Source organism: Cucurbita pepo, chromosome 6 (assembly GCF_057944985.1).
Source record: "Cucurbita pepo subsp. pepo isolate OVF chromosome 6, ASM5794498v1, whole genome shotgun sequence".
NCBI lineage: Eukaryota > Viridiplantae > Streptophyta > Magnoliopsida > Cucurbitales > Cucurbitaceae > Cucurbita > Cucurbita pepo.
In genome coordinates, this window is record NC_141803.1 from 5,364,505 (window position 1) to 5,391,807 (window position 27,303).

Consider the following 27,303-nt stretch of genomic DNA (forward strand, 5'->3'; position numbering starts at 1 on the left):
CCACAGAGCTTACGGGAGAGGAATTGGAGAGAGATTTAGATATCTGTTCTAGTACATGATTAATTCTCGAGTAAATATATCGTGTTTTTATGATCCAAAATTATAGTATAGTTTTGAAATTTGTTTTTTTTTATAAATTATCTTGAAATTTATATTATATTTTTGCATACGAACAATATAATTTTTTTTTACATTTTTAAATAAAAATTATATAAAAAAATGGAAATTATATAATCTCCGTAAAAAAAAAATTCGAGTGACCCAATCTCCATAAAAAAGTAAATAAATAAAAAAATTTACGAAGATAAAAGATTAAAATAAGAAAAGCGGAAGAACTATTCCATCTTTACCCTACATCTCTCGAGATAGCTACATCGAGTGAGCTGATCGAATCATTTTTCATCCGATTAAGGATAAAAAATAAGATATCTTTTTCCGTTAAAATATATACTAGTAACTTTTTTTTTTTTTACTGTCGTTATTTTATAAAGTTGGATAAAAAAAAATTAACTTTTGTAAGTAAATGAGTAAATTTGGCATGAAAACATATTAATGGCATTTTTATTATTTTTATTGTTTTTTATTTATTGAGAATTTGTTCTTCTGACCATAATATGGGCCGTTGCTGTTTCCCTTCGTCGCGAAGGCTTCTTCCTCACCATTTTCTTCCAGAAAAACATGCCAAAATCGTTTGATTCCTGGGGGATATCAATTCCACAACCCAATTTCTGCTCCCAAATCAGAGCAAATCCTGAAATTTTCTCGATTTTTTGAGCTTCGAATTGAAAGAAAGCGATGCTGAAAACGGCGCAGCGATGGTTCACGCAAGGGGATAGTAGTGGGAGTGATGATCAGGTCAAACCGTCCTCTTCGTTGCTCGCCAGTTGGAATTCTTACGCAGAATCACAAGCTGCCGATGATAGCAGCTCCAATTCGAGAATAGGTTTCGATCTCGAAAGTGCTGTTAGGTCAGCGAATGAAACCGTTTCGGGAACTTTTAGCGTGTAAGTCTCCGATCGATCCTCATATCCATCTTAGCAAAGAATTTGAGATTGAATTTTGTATTTGTTTTTTGGATCATTGGGTACTCGAGTTCTTGTGTAGTAATCTGTTGGGTGTTGGGTAAATTTGCTGTAGTGTTGCTACTTGGCTATGGCTGTTACGTTTTGCTTGAGCATGATTTGATTGGCTGGCTATGGGGAAGTTTGGGAAATGTTCTACCGTAGGCTCTTGGAATTTTGATTTGTCTTTTGTTGTCATTTGAATTGTTGAGATTTTCATTTAAGAATGTTGGATGTCTAGCATATGAACTTCCATTTGAGAATTAGAGAGTTAAGAATGGATCTGAAGAAACAAAGAATGTCATTATGGGTGCCAAACAGCATGAAGAGAAATTCTCCTAAGGCTAGCTAGAATTTAGCTTTACATGTTTGAAGGTCTTGATTTGTAACGGCCCCAATGTTAGGGCTAATCGATATTGTCCTCTTTGGGCTTTCTCTTTTGGACTTCCCCGGAAGGTTTTTAAAATGCGTCTACATTGTAAGGTAAAATGACTCGTACTCCAAGTGTTTGAACTGGTTTTCAAAATGAATGGGAAATGGCTGAATGTTGTCCTTTCTAGTCTGCTAGCATTAGAATATTGAAAAATTTCCAACCAATTAAGTCACGTCTAAGGCGCGAAACCAACTCAATTTCCTGCTACTAGAAACGCTTCCTGTCAAAGAAATTGAGCAATAAACCCTTGAACTCACATATGGGATTGTGAGATCCCACGTTGGTTGGAGAGGAGAACGGAACACCCTTTATAAGGGTGTAGAAACCTCTTCCTAGCAGACGCATTTTAAAAACCTTGAGGGGAAGCCCGAAAGAGAAAGCCCACAGAGGACAATATCTAATATCGGTGGGCTTGGGTCGTTACAAATGGTATCAGAGTCAAACACCGCGCAATGTGCCAGCGAGGAGGCTGAGGCTGAGCCCTAAAGGGGGTGGACACAAGGCGGTGTGCCAGCAAGAACTCTGGGCTCCGAAGGGGGTGGATTGGGGGTCCTACATCAATTGAATAAGGCAACAAGTGCCAGCGAGGATGCTAGGCCCCAAGGGGGGTGGATTGTGAGAGCCCACATCGGATAGGGAGGAGAACGAAACACCCTTTATAAGGATGTGGAAACCTCTCCCTAGCAGGCGCGTTTTAAAAACCTTGAGGGGTAGCCTGAAAGGGAAAGCCCAAATAGGACAATATCTACTAGCGGTAGGCTTGGGCTGTTACAATAATCAATGGGTTTAAGGCTTCCAGATCCGCTCCAAAGAAAAACAACACCAGCAGAAGCACGAAAGGAGTTTGAGGCCATCTTGTCAATATTTCTTAAGTTTCTAGGAGATTATTCACCTCTGTTTGGACACATCCCATAGAAGGGTTCCCTCCAAAAGGGACTACTTACGAACTAAAGGATAGTATCCTTTCTGATTGTTTTGTAATTTGATCCTTGTACAGGGTTTCTAAAGGAGTAAGAGAACTTCCGGGGAACCTCCAATCTGCCACTAGCAATGTTCCCTCAGGAAAAGCCCTGATGTATTTTGGTTTGTTTCTAGCAACTGGGGTTTTCTTTATTTTCATTGCGTTTGCATTGTTCCTCCCCATCATGGTTCTTGTGCCTCATAAGTTTGCTATCTGCTTTACCCTCGGGTGTTGCTTCATCATTGGATCCTTCTTTGCACTCAAGGGTCCTAAGAATCAGCTTGCACATATGTTCTCAAAAGAGGTACCCTTGGTCGATGCTCCTTTTATTACGTTTATACCGACACCGTCCCGATATTTTAGCTGATTCTATTCTGTTATTTGTTCCTTTGTTTCACAATGCAGAGACTTCCTTTTACGGTGATCTTTATTGGATGTATGTTTGGCACCTTGTACGTTTCCATGGGGCTCCACAGCTATATTCTCTCTGTTATCTTCTCTGTATTACAGGTATCTAAACACAAGGCCTCTTCTTTCTTCATTATTCTACAAAATTTTATTCCCATATTGCAGTTAGTATCTTTCTACTTCAGAATTGTTTGTTTATTTTTTATTTTAGAAGAAACAATAGTGGTTGAATTACAAGTTTAGTCCATGAACGAACGTTCAAGCTTGTGTTTGAAAGTTCCTTGAAGTTTAAAAAGTATCTAATAGGTCGGTGAAGTTTTAATTTTGTGTCCAAAAGGTTTTTGAACTTTGAAACTGTCTCATAAGTTCCGTACTTTGAAACTGTCTCATAAGTTCCGTGTCTAATAGGGAGTTGAACTGCACAATCACACAAAACATATCTTCAAAACTTCATTCCAGCCATAAATCCACCTTTGAGGAAAGAAAATGGACAAAACGAGCTCACTTAAGATGAAAAGCCAAGTTTTGAGTGAACTCACAGTGGATGATCTCGCTGTCTTAGTAGCGTTGGCAGCAGAGCGAGGGGCCGAGAGTCCAGTAGGGAGCTTTTCTTTGCATCTTATTAGCAGTGTTCAAGCTTCTACAGATCTTCGACTAAAAGAATTTTAACTTTTCTGGGACTTTAAGCCTCCAAATGTAATCCATGAGGGGGCTTCAACTTTGGCTCAGGTTGAGTAAGGTGAAAGAAGGCTGATTTTGCTGGAAAACCATCCTAAGCCTTTAGCTTCCAATAATGCTGTCTTAATCCTTCCTACAAGTTGGACCCAAGTCCACGGCTAGTAGATATTGTCCTCTTTGCGGACTTTTCCTTAAGGTTTTTAAAACGCGTCTGCTAGAGAGAAGTTTCCACACCTTTAAGAATGTTTCGTTCTCTTCTCCAATCGATGTGAGGTCTCACAATTCACCCCTCTTCAGGGCCCAGTGTCCTTGCTGACACACCGCTCGATGTTTCAAATCGATTGGAGAGGGGAACGAGTGCCGACGAGGATGCTGGATCCTGAAGACAGGTGGATTGTAAGATCCTACATCGATCAGAGAGGAGAACGAAGTATTCTTTAAAAATGTGTGGAAACCTCTCCCTAGCGTATTTTAAAAACCTTGAGAGGAAGCTGGAAGCTCAAAAGGGAAAACCCAAGGAGGACAATATCTGCTAGTGGTCAGTTTGGGCCGTTACAATCCAGCTTCTCTATAAGTTCAGCCCACTTCATTACCTCTCTATTGAATAATCTTCTTTTCCTAGATTCTAAGTCTAATGGACATCATCCCGACAATCAATCTGCAGTGGTCGACCCCTTTTTTTGAAGTTCATGCATAGAACTTTTTTGAAGTTCATGCATAGAACTCCAAGAAGAGAGGACTCGCCCGACTATTTTGTTTATGATTATCCTCCTGGCTCACATAGTTCTGCACCACATGCACGTCAATTTCAACCTATAACATATTGGTAGGAAGGTTATTAGGGTATTATTGTTTGTTGGTTACAAATAGAGGGGTGGGGAATGAGGAAGGTAGGGATTTGCGATCCCAGGTAAGATCGGTTCAGGATCATGGGATCATTTTCTATCAGATAGGAAGGGCTGTTGCACATAATGTACTTCTAAGTAATTGCTCCACAGATCCTATATCTATCTATATGAAGAAGAAATATATGAAGAAGAAATCATGTAACAAAGGGGGTTCTTATTTGTACAAATGGTACTTCGAACTTGGAACGAGCATATTGATGAGTGAATCAGGGCTTGAGAGTAATCTCCAGAAGGGAAAGTCCAAATATCTCAAAACACTTCGTTTAACTTGTAATTCTAATATGTTTTACATTTCAATACATTCGAGTTCTATCACATATCAAATACCCATTTCATATCTACCGCGTTCTTTATCATACACGACACAAATGGTCCGATTTTGAAACGTTACGATTCCTCCAGGTTCTTGCACTTGCATACTATGCTGTTTCATATTTCCCTGGCGGGTCTACTGGGATGAAGTTTTTGTCATCCGCTCTTATGTCTTCGGTTATGAAATGTTTCGGTAGTTGATCTCGACTCCAGCGTGGTATACGCTAGGTGCACCGCACATTTCTCTTCTGATTAGAGATCTTTGTTAACGTTCGGGAAGTCTGGGAAACGATCCACAACATATTGCTGAGTGTGTAAACTAAAAGTATTAGCTACAGGCACCATTTTTTGTGTTCTACTCTGGTTGTTTCATCCCCATCATCATATTGACTGAGCTATTCAGCAACTGTAGATGAAGGTGGTGTGAAGGCCTTGGGGCATTGTTATTTTCTTCCATCATAATTTGAGGCACTAGAGAATGAAACTAGATTACTTCATCCATATTGTCGTTTTTTTTTCTCGTGAAAATCTTACCTATCTCTCCCAACTATATCGTGCTAAATGTATTATTTTTTCAGTTCACCATTCGAGAGTGCGGATTAAATGGTGATAGTCTTATCTATTAAATTATGCTCGGTTGACAAGTTATTGATCAATAGTATAATGATTTGCTCAATATATTTAACTATATGATGTTTTGATGGTATATTTTATTACGGAAGAAGTTCATTAAATACACATATTTTCTTTTGATATCACTACACAACCTATCATCTTGTATTTTCAAATAAAAAAATATATATATAAAAAAAAAACAATAGACATATTTCTTCATAAAATAAAAATCAACGTGTCTCGAGATGTCCATGAGATAAGGCTGGGACAAGAAGCATTCCCCATCTTCATCCCCCCATTTATTTCATTCCACATCTCCCCGCTAGGTTTCCCATTATTTTTTATAATTAGAGTCTCGAAATTAACTAATTTATTTTTTAATATTAATAAATAAAAAAAATTAAATAAATTAAATTAAAAAAAACATGTGTGTAGTGTATGTGTTAAAAATATAATTATATTAACCGTGGCGAGGACGGGGTGGATAAGAAATTGGTCAAGGACTGACAGAAAATATAATTTCATCCCGACCCAATATATCTAACTGTAAACCAACTCTATCTTGTTCAGAACACCGCACTCTGATCCTCATTAAAAAAAAACATTCCTACCTAAAAACACTATCTTTTTTTGAAAAAAACAAGTCTCTAAGGGCCAAATTATCCATTACTATATTCAAGTTAAGGCCAAGACCTCGACGGTTTCTCCAATGTCGAGAGGTCGATTCAAATAGCCATTGGAAGAGGTTATATTTTAACCATAAATAACCATATAAGTTGGCTAAAGTAGTTCATATCAATAGAAAAGATGTGTCATTTCTAATAGTTTCTACCATAACCAAAACTCCCCAACAACTTATGTTGCAACTAATAAAAAAAAAATAAATAAAAAAAAATAAAAAAAAAAACGGGTAACCACCATTGTTCGAAAAATTCTCAATTCGATCCTCAATCTTTAAAAAATTTTAAACTTACCCCTGATCTTTCGATTTTTCTCAATCGTAGCATCCAACATATTCTCGTATCGAACACGACACGTGGAATGCACCTGTCCAATAAAAGCATAAATTATTGATCAATCACCTTTCAGTAAACATAGAAGAACAAAATGATATAGAACAAATTGAGAATTTTAAAAAGTTGAGGACTAAGTTGAGAATTTCCCTAAAACATTATAAACTATGGTGAATATTTAACAAAACAACAACCATTTTATGAGGATTTGCTAACCAAAGGAAAGAACAAAAGGAAAAATGAACTGTTTGCTTAATAAAGATTAAAAACAGGGGAAAAAAAACCATATTCCCGTATTAAGAACTAAGAACCAAACCAGAGAAGGAATAGAGAGAAGGATCTTGAATCCACATACCTCTGTTCTTATTTTTCTTCTTCTCCTATAAACAAAACATGGATTTCCCCTTTGTTCAATCCAAATCAGATCATTTTGTATCATAAGTTTTGAAGAACAATGGCTGCAATTCTAAGAAATCCCTTTATTCCTTCTCAATTCTTCACCATAGCCTTGATTTTATCACTAAGTATCCGTCTCTTTCCATGTTGTTACTCCATTGATGAGCAGGGTAGAGCTCTTCTCACATGGAAGAGTAATCTAACAAGCTCTACAGATGCTTTGAGTACATGGAATCCGGAGGACCCGACACCGTGTTCATGGTTTGGAGTTGTCTGCGACTCCCATGGATATGTAGTGGAGATAACCCTGGCAGCACTGGATTTGCGAGGTACATTGCCATCGAATTTCCAGGCTCTTAAGTTCTTGAGGACCCTGGTGATATCTGAGACGAATATAACAGGAAGAATCCCGAAAGAGTTTGGAGATTATAACGAGCTCAGAGTTCTTGATCTTAGCCAAAATAACCTTTTGGGAGAAATCCCAGAAGAGATTTGCAGGCTGGGGAAGCTGGAGGATTTGTCCCTTCAAAGTAATGGGTTTGAAGGAACGATACCGTTAACGATTGGGAATCTTTCGAACCTCGTGTATCTTAGACTTGCAGACAATGAAATCCGTGGGGAGATTCCAAAGAGCATTGGAATGTTGCAGAAGCTTAATCTTTTCAGAGCTGGAGGGAATAAACTTCTGGAAGGTAAATTGCCAATGGAGATTGGAAACTGCAGCAGTTTAGTCATGTTAGGCCTAGCCGAAACCGGAATCTTCGGAGCTCTTCCTTCATCGATTGGGATGCTGAAAAACATACAGAACATAGTCATATATAAAGCACAACTTTTCAACACAATCCCGGAAGAGATCGGAAACTGCAGTGAGTTGCAAACTCTTATATTGTATCAGAATAGCATTTCTGGGCGGCTACCTAGAGGAATTGGGAAGCTGAAAAAGCTTCAAACACTTTTTCTATGGTTGAACTTGTTGGAAGAATCTATACCAGAAGAGATTGGAGACTGCGAGGAACTCGTAATCCTAGACGTTTCCGAAAATCTTCTAAATGGAACCATACCAAAAAGTATAGGACGGCTACCTAAACTTCAAGAGTTTCAACTAAGTCTTAATCAGATTACGGGTTCAATACCTCCGGAAATGTTTAATTGTTCGACTTTGGTTCATGTGGAAGTAGACAACAACAAACTTTCGGGCGAGATACCGGTTTCGGTAGGCAACCTTAAGAACTTGCATTTATTTTTTGCTTGGGAGAACAAATTAACAGGCAGTATTCCCAGAACTCTCTCAGACTGCCCTGATCTCCAGGCCATTGATTTCTCGTACAATCACTTAACGGGTTCAATACCGAAAGAGATTTTCGGTTTGAAAAATCTCACGAAACTTCTTCTCATACGAAATAATCTATCGGGGATCATTCCACCTGAAATAGGACATAGTAGGACACTATCGAGGTTTCGACTGGCTAAGAATAGGTTTGGAGGTACTATTCCATCAGAGATGGGATATTTGAAGAGCTTAGATTTTCTGGACTTAGCTGAAAACCATTTTGTTGGAGAAATTCCACAATCGTTATCGAACTGTGACGTTCTTCAGTTTATTGACCTCAGTTCAAATGAGTTCACTGGTACTCTTCCAATCGAACTGCCGATGAGCCTACAGTTTTTAAATATATCCAACAACAGGCTTGAAGGTCAGGTCAACCCGGGCATCGGAGCTTTGACGGAACTAACAAAACTTGACCTGAGAAACAACCAACTTTCAGGGCAAATCCCAGCAGAAATTGTTTCCTGTCAAAAGCTTCAATTTTTAGACCTCAGCAACAATTTCTTCTCTGGGGAACTCCCTAAGCAATTAGGTATAATTTCTTCACTTGACATTGCTCTTAATCTAAGTTGGAATCATTTCTCAGGTGAAATCCCATCCGAATTCTCTGGTCTCGTCAGGCTAAGTATTCTAGACCTCTCCCATAACAACCTCTCTGGGGACCTAAACCTTCTTGTAGAGCTTGAAAACCTTGTGACTCTAAACATCTCCTACAACCACTTCTCCGGCGAATTGCCCGACACGCCATTCTTTCAAAAGCTCAGTAAAAGCGCCATTGCTGGAAACAAAGACCTCTATGTTGCAGGTGAGCAAGTAATTCCTGAAGGCAAGTTTGAATCCAGAAACGTAAGCAAAGAAGCAATAAAGATAGTCCTGCCAATCTTGATCAGCATAAGTGCAGTGCTTTTCTTTTTAGTGATCTACTTGCTAATTCGCACACAAATGGCTAATTTCATGCTACTGATAGATGGCGATAAATGGGAAATAACCCTGTTTCAAAAACTTGATATCTCAATCGACTATATCATTAAAAACTTAACTGAATCGAACGTGATCGGTGCTGGAAGCTCCGGTGCCGTGTACAGAATCACAACCCCAAAAGGGAAAACAGTGGCAGTGAAGAAAATGTGGTCAACCGACGAATCTGGAGGCTTCAACTCTGAAATCCGTACTTTGGGATTAATTCGACACAAGAACATAATAAGGCTGCTGGGTTGGGGATCCCACAGGAATTTGAAGCTCCTGTTTTATGATTATCTTCCAAATGGAAGCTTGAGCTCTTTTATCCATGACACTGGAAAAGGAGGAGCAGAATGGGAGGCCAGATACGAAATCCTCTTAGGAGTGGCTCATGCTCTAGCTTATCTTCACCATGATTGTACTCCACCAATCGTACATGGCGATGTGAAAACACTGAATGTCCTGCTCGGCCATGACTTTGAGCCATACCTAGCCGACTTTGGCCTCGCCAGCAATGTGAGTACAAACAACGGCAATGATGCTTCAAAGACGCCAATACTCAGACAACTTGCTGGCTCTTTCGGGTACATGGCCCCAGGTATGTTCATTTCTAACCCCCCCCCCCCCCCCCCCCCCCCCCCCCCTTTCCAAACCCTTTGGCAAATAAACCCCATGGATTCATAATTACCTGATGATTACAGAACATGGGTCGATATTGACAGTCTCAGAGAAGAGCGATGTGTACAGCTTCGGTATAGTGGTAATGGAGGTTCTAACAGGGCGGCACCCTCTGGACCCGACATTACCAGGAGAAGGTAATTTGGCGCAATGGGTTAGAGACCATTTAGCCACAAAGAAAAACCCAGCCGACATTTTAGACTCGAAGCTCAGAGAAAGAACCGAACCCACAATGCGCGAAATTCTTCAAACCCTAGATGTCGCGTTGATCTGTGTCAGCGTCAAGTCCGACGATCGACCCCCCATGAAAAGTATAGTCGCCATGCTCGAGGAGATTCGAAGTGTCGAATTGGGGAAAGCTGCTGCCGATGACCCCAAGGCGGAAAAGCCGGTGATGATTCAATCGACCCTGCAGAGGAAGTTTTCGTCTCAAGGATCTTTGTATTGCAAATCTCATTTGTAGAACTAAAAAATCAATTACAAAAAACTTCAAACATCAAATATCTACAAATAACTGAACCATTGAACAAATGACTATCAATGATTTGTTTCTATTCTCAAGGAAGAAACAAGAGCACAACCCGACTCAATGAAGGTGAACTTCCTTCATGTCCTAGCCATGTTGTTTATGGCTATATCCCTGTTTCAAACCTCTTTTAAATTGGTCTTTGTGTCCACAAAGTTGTCCACAAAGTTGTATTGATTACCAAAATCATATGTCTCTAAATGTATCATAGAGAAGGTGACTATTTGTGAATTCTTACTACCGGAGTTATATGCTATCAAAGTTGTGGTTGTTGCTTATTTGCTTTTAGTTTATAATCTTTTTTTAGTTTATAATATTTTTTTTTTCCAGATTGTTTTCAAACGTATTTCCTTACTCATGTTTTCTAAAATAATTTTTTTCAAACGTGACCCCATACGTAAGTTTGTCCATAAAGTCTGACTTTCATATGACTAACTTATTCACCAAGTTAGCTAACGCTGCAAAATTGTTTTCTCATTACCACAAGAGTGATTACGACACCCTGCATGCTTACCTCTAATGACTAGCGATATTTGACAAGCAACAAACGGTTCCTCGGGTGACTCAATAGCTCCCGACCATAGGGGTTGGGTCACATGCTTACCTCTCTTTTTCTTAAAGCATACAACCTCTTTGTTTTGTAAGTGTAGTTTGGGCCGAACGGACAAAATGTTGAATTGAATTTAGTCCTTATATTTTTAATAAGTTTAAAAGTAGTTGTTATGAGATAATAGTAGATAGAAACAACCCTCGTAAGAAGTCCTATTAAAACCAAGAAAGTCATGATTCTATATGCGTTTCCATCAACTGCTCTTATACAAATCTTAATATGATGGTGGCAATAAAAATGACTAAATTCATTCGATTTTGAAAATGTGAAATCATAGCAATCCTTACATGAATAAGTCGTAAATCAATCCTACTACACTTGCCTTAACGTCAATTCTCCCATGTACAAATATGACTCGAATCGATAGCCTGTGTATAGCTCAAGTAGTAGACTAATCCATTGCTCAATCCAAATTCAAGACGTTCATATCCAACCAATGTTATGAACCTCTTGCACAAATCCATCAAAGATCAACTCTTGGACTAAACCCGACCCGAACTTTGGGCAAAATATGGGCCTTTCGGGTCACGGTCATTGGTGAGGATATGGTTGAACAATCTAAAATTTACCTTTCAGATGTGTTTGGAAAGGCTACAAGATCTTATTCCTTGTGGTAGTTTTACTTTTGGTCTCCAAATTTCATTAATTCAATATTTGTGTTGAAAAAAGAGAGAGAAGGAGAAGGAAACCCAATAATATAAATCAAACCAAACTTTTCATCACCAAACAGGGGCTCAATCATGCATTCATTGTACAAAGGAAGAACAATTCTCCATACGGCAATCAGATCTCAAATGTGCCACTTCAGGAGGTGTAATTCTCGTTCTAAGAGGCTAGTTTTTGCAAATTCGAAAAGAAGAAGAAAGATGAATTAGATAGAGTTTACGAACTGAACTCAATCACCTGTCCTAGCTACTTACTCCGGGAGGTGAACAGTTTTGGTTTCAGCCATTTCTCTTTGCACCCATAATACAGCAACCCAAAATCAATACTTTCCCAAGCAGATGAGGATCAAAGGCCTCGAAATCCTTGAAATTTTCATTAGAATACTAAGGAGGGTACTCGGTTTCTAACTTCTTAAGAATGGCTCTAGTAACACCCCAGTCAAAACCCCGGTATTGAAGCCACCTAACTATTCTCGATTTTCTAGTCTCTTTCGGTGCATCCCGGCCTCGCAGCCACTGTTTCGAGGCTTGAACGAATAAATGATCCATTGAAATCTTTGACAAACTCACACTGGACATTTCATCACCAAACTCTTCACCATCTTCAAAAACAAGTTTAATTGCTTTCTCAGCAACTTCCCCTCCTATCCCCTTGTTTACAAGTGCCTGGTTCGAAAATTAGCCTCTCATTCTCAGTATCATAACAAAAAGTTCCCAATTGGTAAACAAGTTTCTCGAGTCCTACCGACTAGCTTTCTTATCAACAATGAGAAGTGAAAAGGTTGAAATAGACGAGAAAATAAAGAAGATCAACTCTTTAGCTGGATCGCAAATGAAAATAGAAGTACGTACCTGCTTGATCTTCCTGGGTCCCCAACTGGAGGACGACCACCTTGAATGAGAAAATCCTTCAGCATACAGGCCATCGTTGATCAACCCCCTAAAATATAATTAAAGGGCTAAGATTAATGTCATATGAGTTGCAACGGTGGTTGAATTAGACATCAAAATTCATATCTATCATGTCAAGTGTAGAAGGTTAATTTTGCCGAGAAAATATTGTTGTCGAAAAGTACTGATGGCTAAGAACATTATTATAAGTTACGTAGCCATTCAGGACCTGCTCTTAAAATCATTGATCACTGCTTCCGCTGTGTCCAGAGAGAACCTCTTGCCAAGCAATTTCTTCCTCAGCTCAACTGCAGTGAAGGCTCTGTAGAATGCAATCACAAGCTTAATATTCTTCTTGCAAAAGAAAATACGTGTATGTTAACAAATTACAAAAGTAGGTCAAGCAACTCATTGATGGCCATCATTTTAAAGCTCAGGCAAAAATCCTTTGGGCACCACGAGACCAGCCCGAATCCAGCCAGGTTCTCTTTCTCATGTCACCTTCCCAACAATTGTACCTTGTCTTGGGGCTTGGCTTTACGAGAGAAAGCCTGCCAGAGAAAAAAGTCTTTCTCTTCCCATCCCGGATCATATTCCGGTGCATCCACAGAAGAGGAAATCGCAATGCATCTTGCTCAGCAGGCGTAGCTTGGGGTGGGAGTGTAGGGTGGGTAAGGTAAGGAGGCCACCAGAGAGGAAGCCAAACGGCCTATTAAGCGCAGCTAAGCTAATATGCGCCGGAGAAAGCCAGGTGCCGGAGGTAAGCTCTATTCGGGCCAGAGCTCCAATGGAGTCTTTGCCCTCCTCTTGACACTTTAGTTTGGAAGGAATTCAAGAATTCTTTGTGGTCAAGAAATGAATGGAAATGTCTTTTCGGATTTGGCTACTTTATTTGTTTTTACTCTATCTTCAACTTCAATTTTTTTTTTTTTTTTCTTTTTAACTTTCTTTTTTCTTTTTTGTAGATATAGCCTAACTCAGATTTACACTAGCTGAGCCTCTTTTTTGAAACCCAAAGGCATGTAGGGATATCTATCTCCCCCTCTTGTAAATCACTCATCTAATCTCTCACCGCTCTAAAAATTCTATTATTACTCTCGAGTCAAATTCACCACAAAATTGCAAAATTTTTAGACCGGTACACGTATAATTTAAAGTCCTAGCAGAATATTCTCACACAAATCTGTCCAAAACTTGTTTTGTGTTACTTTGACAGTGTCACCAGTTCAATCAGATCAGTGCAGATTCAGAAATTAAAAGACAGGAATCACAATTTACATACAGTTACCTTGTTGCAAGTAATTCAATTGCCAATTTCTCAGCATCTTGCCTGCTTTTATTTCCCCGCAAATCAACCTTTCCATCATAACGTTTCTTGCCGTAAATATTTTCCTTCTCACATACTGCCTTAGGCTCTTGCAAGTGATCATCAACATAGCTCAAATTGTCATGAAATTCATCTTCAAGTCCTAAAGATGAAAGCTTCATTGAGATAAAATCCACTAGGGAACAAAAGAAAGGGAAGATAGGAAATACTCTGAAGCCAACACTAAAGGAAATTCCCACAAAAAAAATGAAGGAAAAGAAAAAAAAAAACCCCTTCTAATTGGTCACAATCAGAAAATGGAATAACAACAGATTCTGATCAATTCAACTTAATCATTCATCATGAAGAGCAAACACATATAACAACTTCAACGAATTAAAAAACTCCATATATCTATAGATATATATATAGATATAGATATAGATATACCTACCATACTCCATATAAATGGGATATCTATCTCCATTTATCTCAGCTCGTTTGAGATAAAAGTACAGTGATAGGACCGGTCATGTCACGAGAGCCCACCCAAAGGAAAAGAAAGAGTGACGAGACTATATGATGTGTAATATTTCAATATTGCTTATGTGGGGCTGTAAATATTATTTAGTTAGGGGAGGGAATACATAGAGACAGACAGATTCTTGGGAGCGTACGTTTTGAGTAATTAATTATCTTGATCTCTGAGTGAGGCAAGAGGGAAAAGACAGGGAAAGGGAGCACTTTAAATCTCCCATGGCTTGTACCATCTGATGCATAAATAAACTGGTTTCTATCACGAAGTTCATCGAACAGTTTCGGTCGATTCAGTAACATAAATAGATAACCATCAGAGGAACACAAGTACTCAAATGAATCTAAACTCAAGGAAGAGATCTATCAGGACACTAGTAAACCTACCTTTCCCCTCTTAGAAGCTTCAGTATGGCATTCGAAACTCTCTCTTGGATGAAAAAGCTCTTTATTTTTCATATTAATCCTCTTTACTATCCCGAAAAAAATTCACTCCACACAAGTTTCTTCATGAAACTTATGACCTTCCCAACCCCTATCTGGATCTTCAGTCTATCGAAGTTCGAAAAAAGATAGCAATTAAGTAAAACTCAGCCACATATTTCAACTTCAGAACGAGTACAGCCATAAAGCAATGTTTTTAAAGCTACATAATGCGCCAAAGTACAAGCATTACAGATTCAAATTAATTCAACTTAATCATTCATCATGAAGAGCAAACACATATAACAACTTCAACGAATTAAAGAACTCCATATATATATATATATATATAGATATAGATATAGATATAGATATAGATATAGATATAGATATAGATATACCTGCCATACTTCCACCAGCTGAATAGTTCTTCTTCTCGTCCGGATTTTGATCACGAAATTTATCACAAAAATTACTTCTCCGTACTGCACCCCGATGTTTAACCTCAATCCTCGGAGAATTAACATCCAACTTACTACTGAAATCGTTTCCATTTACAATTTCCGGTGCCGAAGGTGTTCTTGCTTTCTTATCATTCAAAGACCTTTTTGGAGTATACCTAACAGGACCTGACGAGCTATACACTCTAGCATTCAAGCAAGTAACAACGCCGCTCTTCTTCACCCTGGAGATAATACCTCCACCATAAAAATCAACACAAGAACAAAGTACTTCAAGAATGATATTACAATATGGAATGAGAAAAACGAGAATCCAATCGCATGTTCGAATCCCTTTCTCTAGCTCGCTACATTCATTAAATTCTTGAAAACCAAACAACCGGCAGAAAGAATTAAGTAAGGTTACGAAAAACTAATCACCAGGATATTGAAAGAGCTCTAAGTTGAAGCTGAATCGAGGCTCGGACGCTGAAACCCGCCATGGCTGTCATTTGTCGACGGAGTTCACGAAAATCGTCGTCGGAGTTGTAAAACCTAGAGATGATTGACGTGGCCGTTGCAACGCTGTGGTGGTCGAGAAGGCAGCACGAATGCAGTCTTCCGTTGAACTTGGAACTTTCTTCAGGTGACTGCCATGGCCGCTCACTGGATGAAATAATTCTCCGATCATCAACTAAGACTCAGTTTAATAAACTATTTGGTTTTTCTAAATTAAATTAATATTTATTTATTTATTTATTTATTTATTTATTTATTTATTTATTTATAAGAATCAATTATTAAATAGGCCTAAATTATTCCTAATTTTATTTTATTTTTTTAATTTAGTGTTGTTTTTTCCACAAAGTTTTAATATATTTTTTAAAATTAAATTAATAAAAATATTCCTAAATTTTGTATTTTATATTTAAAATATTTTGTTAAATTTAAAAAAAAAATCAAAAATACTTTTTAAAAATTATTAGAAACCGTCTATTATCATTTCACGTATCATCTCACTTTTAAAAATTTAGTGATATTAATGTTACTTTCAAAGTTTTTAAGGTATTTTTAAAATATGATATTAACCGCTTCGTCAGTAAAAGTTTTTTTTTTTTTTTTTGTTATGGATTGTTGGGAGTGAGTATCACATTGGCTAATCTAGGGATGATCATGAGTTTATAAGTAAAGGAATACTATTTACGTTGGCTAAGTAAATGAATACTGTCTCCATTGGCATGAGGGCCTCTTGGGAAGCTCAAAGCAAAGCCACGAGACCTTAGGCTCAAAATAGACAATATCAGTAAATGAATACTATCTCCATTGGCATGAGGCCTTTTGGGAAGCTTAAAGCAAAGCCACGGGACCTTAGGCTCAAAATAGACAATATCATACAATTGTGGAGATCAAAATAGACAATATCATACAATTGTGGAGAGTCGTGATTCCTAACATGGTATCAGAGTCATGCCCTGTACTTAGTCATGACAATAGAATCCTCAAATATCGAATAAAAAACTGTGAGCCTCGAATTGACTAAGTGTCGAACAAAGGAGTTGAGCCTCGATTATATATTTATTAATTTAACTATTCTTTGTGCTATTCATTTGATTTATGTTATAGTAGGACCTTACATTTAAAAAACGATACTTGATTATGATGAGACATTTAAATTTTTTTTAAAAAAAAATTTAAAAAGACTTTAGATAATGAGATGTCGAACTTTATTTTTAAAAAATTGAAGGTATTTTTTTAAACTCTTTTAAAAGTTAAAAGTTTATTTTTTAAACAAATGATAATTAAGGTAATGATATATTTTACATTTTTGTTAAAAGTTTAAAAATATTATTAAAATTTTTAAAAATTTAATAATATTTTTTAGATAGAGTAATAGGTTAATGAATATTTTTATTAATTTATTCTTTCTAAAATACAAAGAATAAATTGTTATCATTTTTTTTAACCTAATATTATTATTTTTTATCTAATTTTTATGTCCATTGTCATTGCACTATCAATACAATAATGATATATATATTTATCATTAATAATCATTTATGGAAAATATTATAAATTAGTGACTAGTAATTTATGATATTTTATCAACTTTTTTTTATTATTCATATTTAATTATTTATAAATCACTCATTTATCCTAAAATTTAGTTTAGGACATTTACGTCTTTTAACTTACCCTTAACAATTTTTCATTCGAGGTTTACATTTGATAGTAGTATTATCGGTTCATTCGTGACACAAATTTTTATAAGAAAAAAACTATTTCCACGAACCAACGCGTTTACTTTCAGCAATGTTTTATCTTTCACTCACATATTTTTCATTAAAAAATCTTTGAAAGTCACTGAGAATTATAATTAATATACAAAGAATGACGGAGTGAAAAGATAAAGCTACAAATATATATTTTTTTAATACTCATACCTCATGATGTTACCAAAAATTTCCCACGAGGTATTGATTTACTCCTTCGAAATTCAGGCATTGATTTGTCGGTGACTTCACTTTGATTGCGACTCTCATTCTCGACTTTGTTTGTAGTCAGTAAACTTTCAATGGGTATTCTGTTCCATAGTAAATCACAAAAAATCGTTTCATTGTCGGCACAAACTCTATTTAAAAAAATATCTAATAGATCCTTAATCAATCAACACTGTGTTCAAGATCCTTTCTATTTTTTAATTTTGAATGTGATATAATCAAACCTTTAACCGTTCTTATATATTCTTAGCACATTTCTTTCACACGTGGGCTCAAACGCTAACTTGACTTATGTCAAACACAAAAACTCCGAGCTCTACTAGTATCATCTAATCATTGCTAAACTCAAAATTTTAAACTTATAACTCCGACTCTACTAGTATCTAAACTCAAAATTTTAAACTTATAACTCCGGCTCTACTAGCATCATCTAATCATTGTTAAACTCAAAATTTTAAACTTATAACTCCGGCTCTACTAGCATCATCTAATCATTGTTAAACTCAAAATTTTTAACTTATAACTCCGGCTCTACTAGTATCATCTAATCATTGCTAAACTCAAAATCTTAAACTTATAACTCCCGCTCTACTAGTATCATCTAATCATTGCAAAACTCAAAAATCTTAAACTTATAACTCCCGCTCTACTAGTATCATCTAATCATTGCTAAACTCAAAAATCTTAAACTTATAACTCCCGCTCTACTAGTATCATCTAATCATTGCTAAACCCAAAATTTTAAACTTATAACTCCCGCTCTAATAGTATCATCTAATCATTGCTAAACTCAAAATTTAAAGCTTATAACTCCCGCTCTAATAGTATCATCTAATCATTGCTAAACTCAAAATCTTAAACTTATAACTCCCGCTCTAATAGTATCATCTAATCATTGCTAAACTCAAAATCTTAAACTTATAACTCCCGCTCTAATAGTATCATCTAATCATTGCTAAACTCAAAATCTTAAACTTATAACTCCCGCTCTCCTGGTATCATCTAATCATTGCTAAACTCAAAATTTTAAACTTATTACTCCCGCTCTACTAGTATTATCTAATCATTGCTAAACTCAAAATTTTTAGAGTATGAACGTACCTTGGTGGTTCCAGATTCTGAGAATTCCTTGGGAAGTTCTGACGAGCTTTTTTGGCCTTCAAAGCACCATCAAGTGGCAATCCTCCTATCAAATGTTCATTCTCCATTTCAGAGAAGTCGCTCTTTCTTGCATCCTCCATTTTTCCAGCAGCATTAATGTCAGTAAGTAATGTTGTTACCACATGTTCAGGCTGCCTCTGGTTGTTGTTAATCCTAGCTGCTGCTGCACCAGGCATCTGCTGTTGCTTTGCTTTGCTTTTCCCTTCATTTTTGCTTCTCCTTGCACCACCTTGCATTGTAGTTACAGACTGCTTCAACTGTTGTTCATCTTCATTGTTTTCTTGGCAAACCAGTTGTTTCTTCTTTGTTGAAGCCATTGTTTTTTGGATACCAACCAATGCATCAGAGACGTTTTCATGCTCTTGAGAACCGATGTTTACTCTTCCTCGATTATCGATTGCTTGAATCGAGGCCATCGACTTGTTAACGGGCACTTTCGTTGAAAATGAAGGCTTTGATATTGGTTGATTTTCGTTCGTTTCCGTTCGTACCTTGCTTCTTATAAAGGCACCTCGATCGGTTGATATTGATCTCCTAACTGGTGGAGATGGTGACCTTGGGTTTCCAGAGCTGGAACTTGTTGTTGATCTCTCTTCAGCTAATAATGGCATTTTTATTGCATCTTTCTCTGTGAATGTAGACGGAAATCTTGACCTTCTTTGCTTTCCTGAAGAGTAGCTTCTAGCCTGATATCATCAAATGTTGTTAAAACACATCATATGAAAGAGAGTAATGGTTTTTTTATAAGTTGACATTTTCTTTTTACCTCCAAAGTTTTAGCTTCATCCAAAGGCCTTTGACAATTTTCAGGCTTAGCACCTCCATTGGTACCATGCCTTAGAACACGGAAGGGAGAGGCAGCTCTCGGCTTCGGATTTTCTACGAAGGCTCGAGCGTTTCCACTTTTTAGTTGTTCAAGCTCTGCATCCTTCGTCTCCAATGCCGATTTGAGATTTGAAATCTGAACATGAATATGAAGCACAAAGTTAAGGGATAGCTTACATGAAAGGAAAAGAAGAAAATGGAATGGTAAGAACTAACCTCGTCTTTAAGTTCTCTAATTTGACCATTTTCTTTATTGCAGCGAGCTGCACCTAATTCTATAGAGGCAACTCTCTCAGCAAACTTAAGCGTGCTAATTGTCTCTCCAAGTGCATCAACTTCGGGGTTTATGTGTACAAACATCAAGGTCTTAGCATGTCCACCTGTTCGTTAAGGAAAATGTTAAACATGTCATAACTTACTTCGAATCAAGAACGAGTGTCATTCAATTTTGACAACATTTATAACGAAAAGCCAAGAACGAGTATCGTCCGACAGAATGCTCGAAAGGTTACCTAAAGAATCCTGCAAGAGTTGAGTTAGTTTGCTATTCCTGTAAGGAATATGTGAACTCTTTTGTGCAAGAGCAGAAATCACATCTCCAAGTGCAGAGAGGGATTTGTTTATATGTTGTGCTTCCTTTAGTCTGTCGCCGACAGCTTCAGATTTGTCCACTCTTTCACTCCCAGCTAGATCTACTAGATGAAGACACCCTCTAAGGTTGGATCCGGAGACCAAATCTCTTCCAAGTACATGAACTGTTAGAACACTACAACAAGATGAAGATGCATAAACATTTAGAGAGGGTCCAGATTGCTCCCAAGTTAGCTAATTTAGAGGATGATCATGGGTTTATAAGTAAGGAATACATCTCCATTGGTATGAGGGCTTTTGGGGAAGCCCAAAGCAAAGCCATGAGCTTATGCTCAAAGTGGAGAATATCATACCATTGTGGAGAGTCGTGATTCCTAACATGGTATCAAAGTCATGCCCCTTAACTTAGCCATGTAAATAAAATCCTCAAATGTCGAACGAAGAAGTTGTGAGCCTCGAAGGTGTAGTAAAACAAGTGACTCAAGTGTCGAACAAAGGGTGTACTTTGTTCAAGGGCTCCAAAGAAAGGAGTTGAGCCTCAATTAAGGGGAGCTTATGCTCAAAGTGGACAATATCATACCATTGTGGAGAGTCGTGATTCCTAACACAGATTTGTAGGAATAAGTCAAAAGGAGAAAAGCTTCTACCTATGTGAACGACTACTTCTCTCGTTTAAAGCCGTAGCACCAACAGCTCGATTCTTCTGGCCAACTCTCATCAAACTAAGAACATCTTGAGTACATGTCACAGGAACCCAACTTGCATCAGGCACATTGAGGCCACTGAGTTGAGAGTTGTTTCGTATATCTAACGTTCAAGTGGCTAAGAAAACCAATATAATTGTAGAGATATTCAACAAAAGAAGAAAGGTCCACTTTGCTAAAAGGATATTTTCTGTTCGAGCCATCACTGACTAACAAATCTCTCACTTGCTCATTGTATATTTCAATCATTTGAACTCCAACTTCATACTTCATCATATCCAACCTTGCATTTGATATCTGGAATAAGTCATTGAGAGCTCGATAATTAACGCCCCATGTGTCCTCAGTCATCAAATCCGGGCCACTCTGCAACAAAATAAAAACTGGTTTACATGTAGTATGTCACAAAAAACAATATCAAATTCTCCTCTTCTCTAAAGGACGAAAAATACTAAGAACTTGGTGCTTACCATTGTATACGTCTTTCCCGAGCCAGTTTGTCCATATGCGAAGATACAAACATTAAAACCATCAAGAACGGATCTGATCAACGGTTGAGTGTCGATATATATTTGTTCTGCAAATATTTGTGGAAACTTATCGTAAGTGACATCTAATTACAGATTGAAGTCCATATGGCACATATGTTGAATATGGGTAACTTTAGTTATAAATCTTAATTATCAATATACCTTGGGTAACATTAGTTCCATAAACTTTATTGAAGGAAAATACTCTTCTTGCTTCTTTGCCTTGCTTTAGAGGATTTGCAATCATAATGTTCCCATTTTCTCCAATATAGTCCACTGTAGAATGCTGGTTTGATTGTCCCGATAAGAAAGGTCTCACTCTACAGTACACCCTTATTGTTCCTGTGTTTACAAAATGACATTTGGTTCGGCACTCAATTCAATTATTCTCATCACCAAATAAGACGTCATTTTATAAACAATAAGACATCCACACAGCAAGAACACATTTCTTAAAAATAAACGTTTTTTAAATCCATGTATGTTTACAATATCCAACCTGTGTTCAGTGTGTTTCCTCAACGACTATTTGCGTGTGTCTAATAAGTGTCTGACATGTCTCCAATCATATGTCCAATATATGTCTTTAGTGTTATCAAAAAATGAAAGAAGTAAATTATTATTTACCTTTAAGGTCTTGAACTTGATTGTAAAGTATACGGTTCTCTTCCAAGACCTTGTGGTAAGAAGAGGAAGTCATCTCAAGGCCCTTGAGATGATGTTCTGGGAAAATAAACAGAATGTAACACTAGTAATAAGTTCATTCTCCTTCAAATGATGCAACTGAATAAGGAAAAGAAGAACAAAAAAGGTTAGTTCTCACCTAGCCTTTCAACTTCTTCATTCCATTGAGACTGTATGTGTTTAACTTCAAGTTTAGTTTCTTGAAACGCTGATCTTAGCTCCTGAAGACAAAAAAATCAAGGTATATTAGAAAAGATGAAAACTAAAATTGGCTTGTCTATGAGAATTCTGTATATTGACAAAATCCACACAAAATACAGTATGTTATCGCATTAAAACCTGAATCTGATTCTGTTGAGCATGAACCAGTTCTTCATGGTCAGCAGGAGCCCTATGAATAACCTCACGTTTTCCTCCACAAACACAGAATTTCGAGAAGTCGCTTGATGCCATATTCGCTCTTTGGTTGATGTATCGGGATATTGCTTCAATGAATTCAGATTTTGATGATGAACTTAAATCACTTTTCAATATTTTCTTCAGAAAGAGTCCAAGCTGTAGAAACAAATAGATAAAACTTAAGAACGCCTTAAACTACCATGCATTTTGTTGAATGTTTGCATCAATTACCTGAGTGCCTTGAGACACAAGCAGTGCAGAGAAATCCTTAACAACCTTGCTAAGTAATGCATCAATTACCTACAATGTTTAGAATACGTGATGTCAGGTTCAGCATTAGTTCGAGTCGTTTAAGCTTTCGAGTAGATGTTTTGAAGCAAAAAAATGGTGTATAACACAAAAAGAACCTTACCTACCATTGCATTTAAAGGCAAATCTTCAATCCGATTACTCTCTCGGAGGTATGCTTGTAAAAGAATAAGTCCAAAACGATCAAAAAGAAAAGCAAGTGCACTGCAAGTTCTGGATTCTTCAACTGAAACTTCATTAGAAAGATGGAGGAAGTCTAGTAGCTGCTCAAACTGAGACGAATCCGATTCATCTACCGATTCATCTGTACTATCACTTTCAGTTATGGAAGGTGAACTTCTGGCAAGAGATGTGATCCGTACAGTTCCTCCATATCTCCAAACCCCAATACCACCAGCTTGCTTCCACTCATAATATCCTTTCAAGCAGAGAATACACTCAACAACTTTTCCTGAAGTACCTCCCTGCATACACCAAATTCCAAGCAAAACATGAACATTCTGAGTAAAAATTTTCAATCAACTCAAGTAGATTGAATTATATTGAGATAATGTGATTCGTGACCAAGAAAAAACTACTAGATAGTGTTGAGGATTGTTGGGAGGGAGCTTAGGCTCAAAGTGGACAATATCATACCATTGGTGGAGAGTCGTGATTCCTAACAAACATAAGTTTATTAAGGTGTAGTGCAAGAAGGTTAGAACCTTTTCCAAGTCAGAAGCTTCAAACGTCAAGAGCTTCATGTCTTTAACTGCCTCCAAGAAGTTCCTCGTGTTCTCAAAATATTGAATTGCAGATTGTGCTGCTCCTTCTACTGACTGTACAGTTACAACTGGACTCTCCACCACCTATAATTAAAAAAAAAAAATAAGAACATTTTTTTCACCCCCACTTGAACTATTCCTACTCAGAATATGCACAAGAGGAATGAAGTCAATAACATCAAGAAGTATATTATAACCTTAAGAACAGCACCAGGATTGACTTTGTTGAGGACATTGCAGAGGATAAGACCATTGCGAAGTGCAAGACAGAATTCTTCTTCAGAGGGCTCCTTCGATAGTACTCCTGATGCTCCATGATCCATTTGGCGTAGCCATCCTGCTGCTTGATTCCTCCTAAATGCTGAAAAACATCACATTTACAAGTAGCACAAAGAAAATATTAACCATAGATAAGTGAGCTTGATCTCATCTGAACCCATTTGGCTCAATTGCGACTACTAAGTTTTAGTTTCATCTCAAATTTTTAATGCACGCTTAGTGATCTTTAACATTGATTCTTTTTAAAAAATTCAATATGATATGAACATACATTTTTATTAAAAATACCTTAATCCTAAATATACTAACTTATAAAACGGAAAATCTGGAGCCACAACAACTTGCCCAAACCAAAATATACTGCAACTTACCAATCAAATCAAAACTTAGGATAATACATGGAAGTATAAAATTGGAACTTGACGAAATTCAAAAACGCTTCAAAAAAAAAAAAAAAAAAAATTAAGAGATGAGAAATCCAAGGGAAGAATATAAGTCAATGGACCACTTTTAATTTTTCTTTTTCTTTTCTTTTTGTTGGTCCTTAATCACATTTTTCAATCAAGCTTGTCTTCAATTCCTAAGGACAACTCTTTTACAGCCAAATTCAGCCCATGGAGAAACTTCAATATAATTGAGTAATCTAACGGCGTGCGGGTAATAGTTAATGGGAAGAAAACCCTACGGGGTCTATCTCTACCAATATAATTATTTCCCCTCCATTAATAACGCCTAAAGGCAATGGCTCAATGATGAAGAACAGAGCTCCTTCCCTCTCAAAAATATATCTCCCAGTTCTTCACCTACTACACTTACTGGTCAAAAAAATACTTTTCTCATTAATGATTAAGCCTCTATACATACACCAAATATTTAATTTGATTAGGATCAAATTTATTTATAAACTACAAAATTGAATCATTTTACATAATAAAATATGATAATTTTGATGAAATCTTACATGATAGAAACGATTAGAAGTGTGGGGATGATTAAAGGTGTTTTTAACCATAATTGTTCTGTTCCAAAAGATTAAAAAGCAAAAAAACAAAAACAAAAACAAAAAAAAAAAAAAAAACTTCTTTCGGCTCAAAATGGACCCATCTCTTTAGAAGACGGACCCAAGATTACTTGAAGCGAAATTCTGGGTTTCATTGGCACCATTACTCCCACGACTTTACTCTCATCTCCCTCTTTTTTCTTTATTGTTCTGTTCACCTTCCCCCACTCACTCACCTTTTCCTAAATTCCAGGAATTAAACTCTCCCCACATTCAAACATCTCACTGGTATTATTGATGAGCATCAATATAAGAAAGTTTTATAGTTAAATTACCATTTTAGCCCTCATCATATATTTTTTTACCATTTCAATTAATTAATTTATTATATACAACAATTTAAATTTTGTATTCAATTTTGTTTTTGATAAATTTGTGAATTTAGAACAAAAATATATAAGAAAATCTAGATATTAAATTTGTAGTTTTGAAGGTTTTTGGATGAAATAAATGAATTTGTAATTTAAGTTTTGAGAATTTCTGTTTTAGAACAGTATCATCTAGATGGTAATTTTAGGGGAAAAGTAAACAAGAAACGAACTGTACGGATTTTTGTCAGTCATTTTAAATTTTGAATTCTGGTAGTTTACGGAGTGAATTTCAAATTTAGAGAGGGAAAAAAAGAAAGAAAGAACAGAATGTGGTGTGGCTGTGAAGAGAAATTTAAGAGGTAGGTGAAGTGGTGAGGCTGTGAAGAGAAATTTAAGAGGTAGGTGAAGTGGTGGTGGAAAAAGAAAGAAGATGAACAAATTGGAAGAAATGAAACCTTGAACGAAGAGTCATCTAAATAACTAATTTGAAAAAGAAAAAAGAAAATCGAAAGAACAGTTCATCGATTCGAGAGAAACAGAAATCAGTGCAACGAATTTTAAATTCATACCAGCTTCTTCGGCTTTGCGATGAGCCAATTCATGATCATTGATAACCTCCTCAGAAATCACAGAATTAGAAGAAACCTGATCATTACAATTCGTAACCAGAGCTTTCAATCCTCTCGGCATATTCTTGTTCGGAGACGTTAAAATCGAATTCCGGAAGCTTAATTCCTGCGGCATTTTCGATGAATCTAGTGTTCCTCTTTTTCAACAAACAGATTTACAGATGATCAAAATCCTTCTCACAACCTAAAAACAATCAAGAAATCAAACAATGTCGATTCTACAAAACAGAAAAGGAAAAAATATCTAACAAATTCAGTGATCAAAGTGTTTACCGGCAAAGAAACTTCAACTTCAACTTCAACTTCAAATTAATTAGTAGCAGAGAGTTGAACGAGCCTTCTCGTGATCGTCGTTGAAATGATGAGGATTTCAAAAACAAAATGAAAATCCAGAAGCGGTTTATTAAGTGCTGCTTCGACGTGGGGAAGGTTTTAGAGAGAGAGCGAGAGAGAGAAGAATCTAAAGAAAGCTTAAATTGTAACGTTATGGAGTGTTTATGGTCTCCATGAATCCCTTGGTGAAATGACCAAAATCTCCCCCATATTATTTTTAATATAAAATATTACCCATTTTATTTCTTTATATATATTTCTGGTTTTATTTATATATTGATTTTATGTTAAATATTGCTAATTTTTTTTTATTTTAATTTCCATAAGCCTTAATTTATATTATTCAAAATTCAAAGCTTTATGAGCTTTTAATTTATATGATAAATTTGACATTAACTAATTAATTTATGTTCGGATTAGCTGAACTAATGAAATGTTAGTGTCAGATCACACATTGGTTGGGGAGGAGAACGAAACACCATTTGTAAGGGTGTAGAAATCTTTTTCTAGTAGACGCGTTTTAAAAACCTTGAGGGGGAGTCCGAAAGGGAAAGCCAAAAGAGGACAATATCTACTAACGATGTGTCTGGGCTGCTACAAATGGTATTAGAGCCAGACACGAGGCGATGTGCCAACGAGGAGGCTGAGCCTCGAAGGAGGGTAGACACGAGGCGATGTGTCACTAAGGACGCTGGGTCCCGAATGGGGTGGATTTGGTGGGGGTTCCACATCGATTGGAGAAATGAACGAGTGCCAGTGAGGAGACGTTGGGTCCCGAAGGGGGTGGATTGTGAGATCCCACATTAGTTGGGGAAGAGAACGAAACACCCTTTATAAGGGTATGGAATGAACGGGGTGAATTGTGAGATCCCACATTGGTTGAGGAGAAGAACGAAACACTCTTTATAAGGGTGTGGAAATCATTCCGACGCGTTTTAAAAACCTTGAAGGGAAGTTCAAAAGGGAAAGCCCAAAGAGGACAATATCTGCTAGTGGTGGGTCTGGGCTGTTACAAATGGTATCAAAGCCAGACACGAGGCGATGTGCCAACAAGGAGGCTGAGCCCCGAAGGAGGGCAGAC

General features: G+C 36.9%; 4 protein-coding genes across 6 annotated transcripts; 2 read left to right on the forward strand and 2 right to left on the reverse strand.

Moving 5' to 3' along the window:
• The first annotated feature begins 597 nt into the window (after positions 1-597).
• Positions 598-5,258, forward strand: LOC111797688 (uncharacterized). The gene is made up of 4 exons (XM_023680785.2): positions 598-1,004; positions 2,492-2,759; positions 2,861-2,965; positions 4,852-5,258. Exons 1-4 carry the CDS (start codon positions 796-798, stop codon positions 4,960-4,962), a joined length of 693 nt encoding a protein of 230 aa, XP_023536553.2. The 5' UTR covers positions 598-795; the 3' UTR covers positions 4,963-5,258.
• Positions 5,259-6,140: 882 nt separating this feature from the next.
• LOC111796953 (regulatory protein RecX family protein) lies at positions 6,141-15,858 on the reverse strand. Of its 2 annotated transcripts, none has more exons than XM_023679777.2 (6): positions 15,587-15,858; positions 15,107-15,390; positions 13,731-13,911; positions 12,672-12,764; positions 12,404-12,491; positions 6,141-6,423 (listed from the first exon to the last, which is right to left on the reverse strand). In XM_023679777.2, exons 1-6 carry the CDS (start codon positions 15,655-15,657, stop codon positions 6,331-6,333), a joined length of 810 nt encoding a protein of 269 aa, XP_023535545.2. In that variant the 5' UTR covers positions 15,658-15,858; the 3' UTR covers positions 6,141-6,330. The 2 variants fall into 2 exon arrangements, with proteins under 2 accessions (XP_023535545.2, XP_023535544.2); XM_023679776.2 differs by lacking the exon at positions 6,141-6,423 and adding an exon at positions 11,580-12,217 and having other exon boundaries at positions 15,587-15,857.
• On the forward strand, positions 6,720-10,389 carry LOC147792193 (Leucine-rich repeat receptor-like protein kinase family protein). Its single transcript, XM_087124542.1, has 2 exons — positions 6,720-9,670; positions 9,774-10,389. Exons 1-2 carry the CDS (start codon positions 6,844-6,846, stop codon positions 10,211-10,213), a joined length of 3,267 nt encoding a protein of 1,088 aa, XP_086980668.1. The 5' UTR covers positions 6,720-6,843; the 3' UTR covers positions 10,214-10,389.
• A 1,619-nt stretch (positions 15,859-17,477) lies between the features above and the next one.
• On the reverse strand, positions 17,478-26,338 carry LOC111797147 (kinesin-like protein KIN-14F). 2 transcript variants are annotated; one of them, XM_087124541.1, is made up of 18 exons: positions 26,163-26,338; positions 25,830-26,026; positions 23,808-23,971; positions 23,551-23,694; positions 22,954-23,310; positions 22,769-22,837; positions 22,478-22,693; positions 22,278-22,359; positions 22,082-22,177; positions 21,617-21,796; positions 21,395-21,501; positions 21,112-21,290; positions 20,868-21,032; positions 20,142-20,395; positions 19,846-20,009; positions 19,571-19,765; positions 18,745-19,490; positions 17,478-17,726 (listed from the first exon to the last, which is right to left on the reverse strand). In XM_087124541.1, the coding sequence occupies exons 2-18, from the start codon at positions 26,002-26,004 to the stop codon at positions 17,588-17,590; spliced, it is 3,432 nt and encodes a 1,143-aa protein (XP_086980667.1). In that variant the 5' UTR covers positions 26,005-26,026; positions 26,163-26,338; the 3' UTR covers positions 17,478-17,587. The 2 variants fall into 2 exon arrangements, with proteins under 2 accessions (XP_086980667.1, XP_023535839.2); XM_023680071.2 differs by having other exon boundaries at positions 25,830-26,073.
• Between the last annotated feature and the right edge of the window lie 965 nt (positions 26,339-27,303).

Bases quoted from the DNA above. Each gene is read 5' to 3' on its own strand.
- LOC111796953 (XM_023679776.2), bottom strand. From the start codon at position 15,657: ATGACAGCCATGGCGGGTTTCAGCGTCCGAGCCTCGATTCAGCTTCAA. The intron at 13,912-15,106 runs GTATATCTATAT...TTTCATCTTTAG, and splicing joins AGCTGGTGGAAGTATGGCAG to GACTTGAAGATGAATTTCAT. The intron at 12,218-12,403 runs GTACGTACTTCT...TTTTCGAACCAG, and splicing joins GACCCAGGAAGATCAAGCAG to GCACTTGTAAACAAGGGGAT.
- LOC111797147 (XM_087124541.1), bottom strand. From the start codon at position 26,004: ATGCCGCAGGAATTAAGCTTCCGGAATTCGATTTTAACGTCTCCGAAC. The intron at 23,972-25,829 runs GTATGAATTTAA...GATGTTTTTCAG, and splicing joins TCGCAAAGCCGAAGAAGCTG to CATTTAGGAGGAATCAAGCA. The intron at 21,797-22,081 runs GTAAATAATAAT...TTGTAAACACAG, and splicing joins TCAAGTTCAAGACCTTAAAG to GAACAATAAGGGTGTACTGT.
- LOC111797688 (XM_023680785.2), top strand. From the start codon at position 796: ATGCTGAAAACGGCGCAGCGATGGTTCACGCAAGGGGATAGTAGTGGG. The intron at 1,005-2,491 runs GTAAGTCTCCGA...ATCCTTGTACAG, and splicing joins GTTTCGGGAACTTTTAGCGT to GGTTTCTAAAGGAGTAAGAG. The intron at 2,760-2,860 runs GTACCCTTGGTC...TTCACAATGCAG, and splicing joins CACATATGTTCTCAAAAGAG to AGACTTCCTTTTACGGTGAT.
- LOC147792193 (XM_087124542.1), top strand. From the start codon at position 6,844: ATGGCTGCAATTCTAAGAAATCCCTTTATTCCTTCTCAATTCTTCACC. The intron at 9,671-9,773 runs GTATGTTCATTT...TGATGATTACAG, and splicing joins TTTCGGGTACATGGCCCCAG to AACATGGGTCGATATTGACA.